This window comes from Halyomorpha halys, unplaced genomic scaffold (assembly GCF_000696795.3).
Source record: "Halyomorpha halys isolate HHAL.00 unplaced genomic scaffold, Hhal_1.1 Scaffold89.1, whole genome shotgun sequence".
In the NCBI taxonomy this organism is placed as follows: Eukaryota; Metazoa; Arthropoda; class Insecta; order Hemiptera; family Pentatomidae; genus Halyomorpha; species Halyomorpha halys.
This window is the reverse complement of record NW_027111267.1, coordinates 499,254-508,492: the sequence shown is the minus strand read 5'-3', so window position 1 is coordinate 508,492 and position 9,239 is coordinate 499,254. Positions and strand designations below refer to the sequence as shown.

Sequence of the window (9,239 nt, the reverse complement as noted above, 5' to 3'; positions counted from 1 at the left end):
ATAATAGTTTATAAAAATAAACTTAATATGCATTAAAAAAAAATTATACCATACAAAAAATAAGAAATGAAATTTAGCCCCGATGAAGCCCTGCAGTGTTAGCTCATAATAAATAGCATAACGACTATTTGAGTTTTTCTTTGACCGCACCCGGACTATCTTCCTATTATTTTACACGATCAATCTTTTACACGATACCACCATTCTGAGAGTAACGTTTTGCTCTTTTTTGGTTTTGTATTTCTTTCATTAATTGTTTCTTATAGTATTCTTCAGTTTTATATTATTTTTATTTTCAGATGCCCAGAGAGTACTTATTCTCTCGTAGGAACAGATTTTCCATTGGCCGAACAACTTCTATGTAAGTACCTATAATAAATTTGTAAATAGGTTATACATTTCATGGCGATCCAGAAGGCTTCTTGAAACAGTATGTTTTTGTAGGTATTAAGGACTGTAGTTCTCAGCAATATTGTCCCGTATTGATTTTTAATGATGCAGATTTGGACTCTGCAGTTGAAAATTCTCTACAAGGTGCTTGGAAATATCGGGGAAAAGTATTACTATTTTATTTTGACAAAAAACGTTTTCTTGTAATTGTGTCTGCTCTTGCTTACTGGTGCTTAAATACATTTAACATAGTCTCTGAGTAGAGCTGTTAACCCATATTGTAAATGAATTCTTGAATTTTATTATTTACTTTATATAACAGCTAATATTTTAAAATATATCCATACATTTATTGAAAAATGTAACTTTTTAGCAAAGCTATTCTTAAAAAGGTAGGTTAGAATTGTTAGACAGTCACTTCTAACAAAAAATGGAAATTTATTACTAATAATAGGTTATTGTGATTTTTTTTAGATTATGAATTTAGTTTTAAAATATTTTCAATTTATTTTTTTTTTAAAAAGTAAATTCTTTAAAAAATAAGAAATATAATTTTAATTATTCTATTAATGCATAACAGGGGTTCCCAAACTTGATGAAGGGCACAACCCATTAATCATTTCAGTGTTGAGAACGCAAAACAGTTGTGAAATGGTGAAGTATACACTGAGGTCAGGATCGGAAATTTTTTGGTAAAACCTTCCCCCATCATCACCTAAATTGTCCTTTTCCCTTGAATTTAGGTTATGGTTCAGTAACTTTCTTGTCTTTAAAATAAAAAAGCGACCGGTAAGAAAAGAAAAATATTAACCCTCTTTAGTTTTCCATGGACCTCTGACCTTAAAAAAACAGAGATACATTTATGCAATTGTTCGACTTTGTTTTTTGTTTGGCCAGGTGTGATGAATTTGCACTGTCAATTTAAGAAAATTTGCATTTTGATGATTTTTCTTTCCTTATAAGCCGTTTTCAGGTTCTCCTGGACCCCTCTTGATGTTTTATATCTGCAAAATATCTGGTTAGATTTTATTTTCCTTGTAACGTTTACAGCAATTAAATCAAAACAAACTAAAAAAATCTCTAACCAATTTGGTCGGACATGTTAATGCCCCTCATTTTGATTTTAATTTAAATTGGAAAGATAGTATAGTAGACAGATTACTTTTCCTATTGGTATCCCTCTGTAGACTGTCCCAAAGCTAGTATCTTAGAATTCCTCCGCAGACTAATTAGCTTGTGCTTACTGTCAAGGAACTTAAAAGTTTGAATTTCTAAAACTATTATTCTTTCTACTGTCCTTAGGGATGCTAAAAGTGAACTCTTTCATTAAGAGAAGAACAACACTTTAAGGTGTTTGAAAATAAGTTAATAATAACAATATAGGCTTAGTAGACCCGAAGGTTTTATGCCGATACCACCAAACCTCTACATACATCTGTCCGGTGACGCCCCTCAAAATCTACAAAATCAGTCTTAATGCAATCCTCTCATCTACGTTTTGTTCTACCACTCAGATGTTTACGTTGCTAAGTTCTACAACCTTTCTTGTCTTAAAACAAGTGGGCAAGTGCCACAAGGGGATGCAGACGAGCAGAAGTGGTTGTTACCAGAGTGAGAATCAGACATTCCAACTTAACACACGTTCATTTAATCATAAAAGAGAACCAACCTAAATTGCAAACCTGTCAGTCCCTGTTGTCCATAAAACATAATTTCGTCAAGACTTCGAAAATAATAAAATACCTCGTTCCAGAGAATTGGCTCTAAAAATCTCAGTGGATTCCATAGTCAAAATCATAAAAGTTCTAAAAGAAACCCAGCTGTATTCTAAAATATAAATTAATGACCAATATAATCGTTAAAGGAAAACAGTCTATATTTAAAATATTCATCTATAAAATGCCAAAGACAAGAACATAAATAAAATAAAAAGGGCTTAATAACCAATATGTTGGTCGCTCGGAATAAAACTTTAATATAATATAATCCTACAACGTTACACGCCCCTCTTATTCACCGCAATGCTATAACTTGAATTATATTCACCGGGTGCAGTTCTCTCAATTCAGCGTTAGGTAGCTTTATGAATTCTCCCGTTGAAGTTAATAAATAAAAATGAATTATAACATAAAATATTTGGATTGAAAAACGATGAGAACCAAAGAATTTAGCATTGCGGTAAATAAGATGGGAGTGTAAGGTTGTAGAGATTAGTAACAAATGGATCCCTAAAAAGTTAATTAAAACTGAAGCGATGGGTATATGTCAGAGAAGTAGATTGAGGCATAGGTAGTTTTTAATTTTTCTGAGAATGAATTTCTTAACTTTCATGTCGTGATTTTTTTTTTTATTACTTTAAATAAACCCACATTGCAACTTAAGTTTATTGTTACCCATCTGATTCCTCTTCCCCGTCCCTAACATTGAAGAGTCTTTGGAATTTTCAAATTCAAGAATTTGGGAACCTCTTTGTTAAAACATAGTGTAGATATGTTTGCTACTATCTTTCCTATCTTTTACTAATTTCTTTTATTTACAAAACAAAATGGCAGGAATCATATTTGATAACAAAAAAATATATTGATAAGTGAGGCTTATTGATAATAATTTAAAATTCAAACAGCTTTTGTTTTAGATTTCATTTTCACCTACAGAAATTTGTTTAAAAAATCTAAAATAATTGTTTAAATAAATCAAATGGTATCCCCGTTGTCTCAAAACTCTTTATTATATCAATAGTCCAACGTTTCGGCCGATTCAGCCATCCTCAAGGACATACTTGAATATAAATTTACACCTCACATCCAATTATTTAAAATCCTTTTGCAGGCTATTCTGCTGAGGTCATTTTCATCATTTTTTGTTAGAGGTTAAAAATAGTTTGTTGATAAGATAGTTGATATTATTAAGTTGATCTAAAATAAAAAACTAATGAAATTGTGACAAAATAAGGTTATTTAACTTTTAATTAATGACCTGGGCAGAATAGCTTGCAAAAAGTTTTTAAATAATTGAACGTGAGGTGCAAATTTATATTTAAGATTGTCCTTGAGGATTGCCGAATTGGTTGAAACGTTGAACTGTTAATGAAATAATTAAGAGTGTTGAGACGTAACATGGATACCAATTGATTTAAACAATAAATACCAATCTCAAGAATTTGTTGATTATATATAATATAACATAATATTATGCTTAATTTAATGAATAGAGTGAGGAATTTAGGTTATGAAAATTTATTCTGTTGATTTACTATCAAATTTTCAAATTAAGTCGCCATGGAAAATGATATTTTAGATATTGATTGGAGAAGATGGTCGGGGGGTGCGGTAAGCTAAGAACAACATAAATAAATATTTTTTTGTTTATGTTGTTCTTTGTGCTGACCATCTTCTCCAATCAGTAATCTATGGTCAACTATCTACACCTCGTTACTGTTGTTAATTGTCCCTTTTTTTACCTTCCTGTAGTGTCTTCTGTTATATAAATATTATAAAAGTGAATTAATAATAAGACAAATAAATAATAAGTAAAAAAAAATTTATAATTGAAGAAAATAGAAAGTTACTGATTATATTTATTAAAATATAATTTGGTATAAATTTTATTTTATTAAAAAAAAAATATTAAGATTCTGTACCTTTGGTAGTAAGGAAGAAAATTAGATAAACTTCAATAAAAAATATGTCACATTCAAAGTATAGTTATTATTTACAATATGACATTTTATATAATAAAGTTTCACTTACACAAAAATTACAAAATTGATTTGAAAAGTTATATACTACAGGAAGACATTTCTAGTTACATGCACCTTAATACTTATCTTTTTATACATTAATACAAATCTTTTTTTACATATTCTGAATGTTTCGAAAAACTACCTCTTCATTTTGAGACATTTTATTTTTTATTTTATCTTAATTAATATTAATTTAATAAACAAGTATACTATGTACAACATTTAAAACTTTTGTTACTTTTTGCCTTAAATATACCATTAACTTGTTACCATTCAAAAATCCTGGTTTAAAAAAAAAAATTTAAAAATAAGTGTTTTTTAAAAAAATAAACACTTTCTAACATTTTTAACATTATATTATGTACATATTTTAATTTAATTTTAAAAATATTAAAACCTATGTTCTACACATTTATTAAGTGTAGATTCAGTTACATATTAAATTGTTCACAAAAAAAAAAATCTTATAGTATCATTAAAAGTTTAAAATATTTATAATTTCTATATTTTAAAGGAAATTTTTTTTTATAGGAAAGAAAATTATTTAAAACTTCATGACCATTTACCGCAAACTTTTGCTCGCTATGATTTATTTCTTCTTAATCTTTTAATTAATACTTTATCTGTTCCTATATGTTTGTTTTGTATGTGTTTGTTTGGTTTTTTCCCCTGTATATTTTTAGTTTTAAAAGTTATATAATACAAAAAATTATATAATACAAAAATCCATCAAATTAGTGAGATATTGTTTAAAAATAATCTACATTTTTTTGTTTAGACCTTTTACTCTGTTACTCACTTATTTATACAAGAAGCTGTCTATGACCAAGTCACTATTAGACTCATCGAGAAAGCTACGCAACTAAAAGAAGCAGATCTCTTCTCCGCGTCAATACGCCATGAATTAAATGGACCTGTCGATGTGGAACATTGTGGTAGTATTCAGGTAATACCGTTTAATAATAGTATAGTTTATTAAATTTGTTTTTCTTTTCAGTCTTTAAGAACTTACTGTTATATGATATTGTTATAAAATTATATTATCTTTATTATAAAAGGAAACAAAAGTGTCTAACCGTTGTCATGCCAACTACAAACATTTTTTAATAATTTTATTAAAATACTTCCTATATTTTTTATTCAATAAAAGCTGAAGGGTCTGGATAATAAAAAATCATAACTTATTTAAGTGGGCCGCCCATAGCTCAGTGGTTAAGACACAGTCTTACCAATTTGATGTCTATTGGCGGTGCTGGTTCAAATCCGGCCTGAGACGTCGACTTTTTTCATTGAGTGGTGGTCCCACAAAATGAAGAACTTTGACCCTCAACCATGGTTAGGCAGTATAGGAATCCAATGGGAGTCTTGGCCAAAAAAAAAAAAAAAAAACTTATTTAAGTGAAATTTTGTTACCATTTAAATAAATTTATTGCTGTTTTTTGACAATGTTTCTGCAAGAAATAAAATTGAACAACCTAAAAATTTAGAAATTATTTTAAAAGTTATTAAATGTGCTGAGGGCTTAACAGACTCGAAAAAAATTATGGGATATATTTTTCTGCTTCTTCACTAATATTAGGTAAGTACATGCTACAGGATTAATGATTTTTGTCTTATTTTCCCTGAAAATATTAAATATTTGCCCTGTGTTAAGGGTCATTGGAAAGGGTTTATTTATGATTGATTAGGGCTAGAACACTGTTTAGGGTGCGTTTTAGGACTTTATATGATGAGCTGAAATTTGGTACGCTGGGTTGGTTTATAGGTAGAAAGATACCAAAAAGGGATTAATTTCAGTCAAAACTGCAGGCAGTGTTTAGTCAAGTCTTCTCTCTCTGCTTTCATCTTTCATGCCCTAGCATCTCTATCTGCAAGCATTAAGCATCAAGGAAGAAGTTCCATCATTATGGTCGTTCTTATTAGATCGTTTTATTCACTCTTATCCATACTTTTGGAAGCATACCCCCTCTTTATTATAAAAGTTCTCTCTTTGATTTTTTTATCTCATCTCCCTCTATGTGGTTCTCTTCTATTCTTTCAAAGATGGGAATTTCTTATTAACTTCTCCCTATTAAAGCTATGAAGCATAAAGGTTTGTTAGAGTATTCATAAAGAAGTTAAAGAGAAATCAATATTTTTTACTTTTCGATCCTGCCCGAGACCCTTTCCAGGTCAGAACCAAGGCCAAGGCCTCTGGTAGATTCAATTAAGCCTTCCAGGAGAAGGCATTATCCTCCTTCATAGTACAAGAGCCGGGAAGAAAAAAAAGGCAGTTATCTCACCCCAATTTTTTAATACTTTAATGAAAACTATGTATAATTACTAGTCAAAACTGATGAGTCTGTCAAGACTAGGTTGAGGGAATAAAAAATGGCAGCTCTTTCAAAACCTTAAAAAAAACATTAATTTTTCATTCGGAGCTCTATATCTCAAAAACTACCAACAACACTAGAAAATCTAAAAGTACATTATTTAAAGAAGAGTAAATTTTCTGAAATATTAGCCCTAATAGAGCTATTTACGTCCAATAGTTCTCGAGATATAGCCTTTTATAAAGCAACATTTAATAAAAATGTACTGAAATATCAGTAGTTAGTTAATTTATTTTGAGAAATCTATATCTCAGGAACTATCTGACGTACCGATGTCTATTAGCAATCAAATTGAAGCTAGTTTAATGTATTATAAAGTAGTTTAGGACCTTTACCTTCGTAGGAATAGTTGTTTTCATGATATTTGCTGAAATAAATTGATTTATAGTTTTTCGGACTATAAGTTTGATTTATGAAAAACTTTATTTCTGAAACCATTGGACGTACAGATGTCTGTCTGCACTGAAATTAAAGCAGACTTGGCAGACTCATCAATATTTACTAGTAATTATATATAGTTTTCAATTAAGTAATAAAAAATTGGGATGAGATAACTGCCTTTTTTCTCCTCTTGGGCTCTTGTACTATCACCTTATACCTAAAAGCTGCCTTAAAGTAATTTTGAGGGCTTCCTGTATACTGCTTCACAATCTTCACTATGAGAAGCCACCATTCCTAATTTATAAGATCACCCACATCTCCCAACTACCTAAACTGAAGGCTATTCAAATGATTCCATACATAATATTTTTTTTTATAAACGGAAGATGGTCTGAATGCGGCCAAAATAACTCAAATAGTAATTAAACTATTTATTGTAAGTTAATGTTTTCCCCCACTTGGTAGGGTTTATCGGTGCTAAAAAATATTTTAATAAATTTACTCTACTTTAAATGATGTTCTATTAGGTTTAATAGTGTAGGTAGTTTTGAGGATATGAAGCTCCGAATGGAAAAAAAATTTAACATTTTGACACAGAGCCAATTTTTATTGGCAAACTCATTAATTTTGGTTAGTATATTTACATAGTTTTCATTAAAGTAATAAAAAATTGGGGTGAAATGACTGCCTTTTTTCCCCTCTTGGACTGTCGTACCTCATGGACCACTGAGTTAGGAGGTTAACCTTTTTAGGTGAATTGAGTTGGTGTTAGAGAAAAATAATTAGGGGTAATTAAGACCTTTATGATAGAGTTCTGCTGCTCATTTATTTTTATGAAATTCACTTTACACCCTAACTGTTATTACTAACACTAATTATATTCATTTCTCTCAAACCGACACTCCTTATCATATTTTCATTACACGATTACATTCCCTAGCTATGGATTTTATAATCTTGATAATGAGGCATTTTTGGTATAGGTACTGGTATCTGGGGGAGGGGGGAGGAGAACTAGTCTGGCAAGTGGGACGAGTGGTCTTTTTTGCCAACCTCTGGCGGCTACTAGAGTTTCACATTATATAATCTTGGTAGGAGTGTCAAGATTCATTTCTTGGGACCATCGAGAAATAATTATTAAATGTCCCAGGTGGGAATTGAACCCACAACAATCCAAACTGGGCACTCTGGGATGTACACCCCAATCCGAACAGCTGTCACTTCCCCGGTTACGAGTCATACTAGTTTTTTAATGAGTTATATCTTTACTTTAATTAAACTTTTAAAAATATTTGAAATTGTATGTATTATACTAAAAATGTGTTATTGTTTCTTCAGGTGTTCCAGCCATCTATCAATCATGCAAATAGAATTTTTTTGGGTTGGGATCCTCGAGATCTCCTAGAAGACAAACCTTACGACTTGGGAATAGCCATTTTGCCGTTCAGAACAAGAGATGAAGGAATCGCATTGGCTAATAAATCAAGATTTGGTTGTTGTGCTTCCGTTTGGACGGAAAGCATTACTACTGCGAATTATGTCTCCTCCAGGCTTGAAGTAATTCATAATTCATTTGCCTTTTTATTAGTCTTTAATATTATATTTAATAGTGCATTTTTAATTATACATGATTAAAATTTATTTATGATCGTTTGTTATTTTTTCAGGTTAACACTATTTGGATTAATTCCCATGGAATTATAGACCCTTCTGTGCCTTTGGAATCGCAAAAAGAAAGCAAAATTCCAATAAATGGAATTTCATGTAATTTATTTTAAATCAGCTATTTAGGATATTAAATCTGAAACGATGAAACATAATTTCTATGATTCTTTTTTCAGTGCTAAATTACCTGAGAGATTTTGGAAAACCTATTAAAGAAAAGGATGTTGATAGCGAAAATTCAGATCAAACTTCTAAAACCTCTAATAATCAGATGTCTAAAAAGATACTTGATATAAATATCAAACCAGTACATATCAGGTAACTGAGTTGCTGTAAATATTTCATTTATTTATATATATTGTAATATGCTCTTTTTGAGTAAATAGTATATTTTGATGTATAAAGGGTTTTAATATGTTTTATTTTATGAATCATTTTAATATTCATTTGTTTTGTTTATCCAAAATGCAAGCTAACCAAGTTTCATTGTTTATAATAACTTTGTGATACAACAACAAAACCAAGATGGCGGTACGTTGAATCAAGGCCATGTTGAGCAGATTCAAATATCATAAAAAACTATTTTAACTCGTCCCCTCATAATTGAAAATACAGTAAATTAAAGGAAAAATAGAAATCAAGAAATAGTGCTACAGAATAATATTCAGAAAGTAAATCATTTAGAAAAA

General features: G+C 29.9%; 1 protein-coding gene across 2 annotated transcripts in view; it reads left to right on the top strand.

Moving 5' to 3' along the window:
* The window catches only part of LOC106677169 (uncharacterized), a 25,584-nt gene that overhangs the window by 9,099 nt on the left and 7,246 nt on the right, over positions 1–9,239 (top strand). For both annotated transcript variants that reach the window (XM_067049280.1, XM_014414915.3), the window contains exons 5-10: positions 300–361; positions 445–557; positions 4,911–5,078; positions 8,224–8,442; positions 8,553–8,649; positions 8,727–8,868. In XM_067049280.1, the coding sequence (XP_066905381.1) occupies positions 300–361; positions 445–557; positions 4,911–5,078; positions 8,224–8,442; positions 8,553–8,649; positions 8,727–8,868 (801 nt within the window). The remainder of the gene's footprint in view (positions 1–299; positions 362–444; positions 558–4,910; positions 5,079–8,223; positions 8,443–8,552; positions 8,650–8,726; positions 8,869–9,239) is intronic.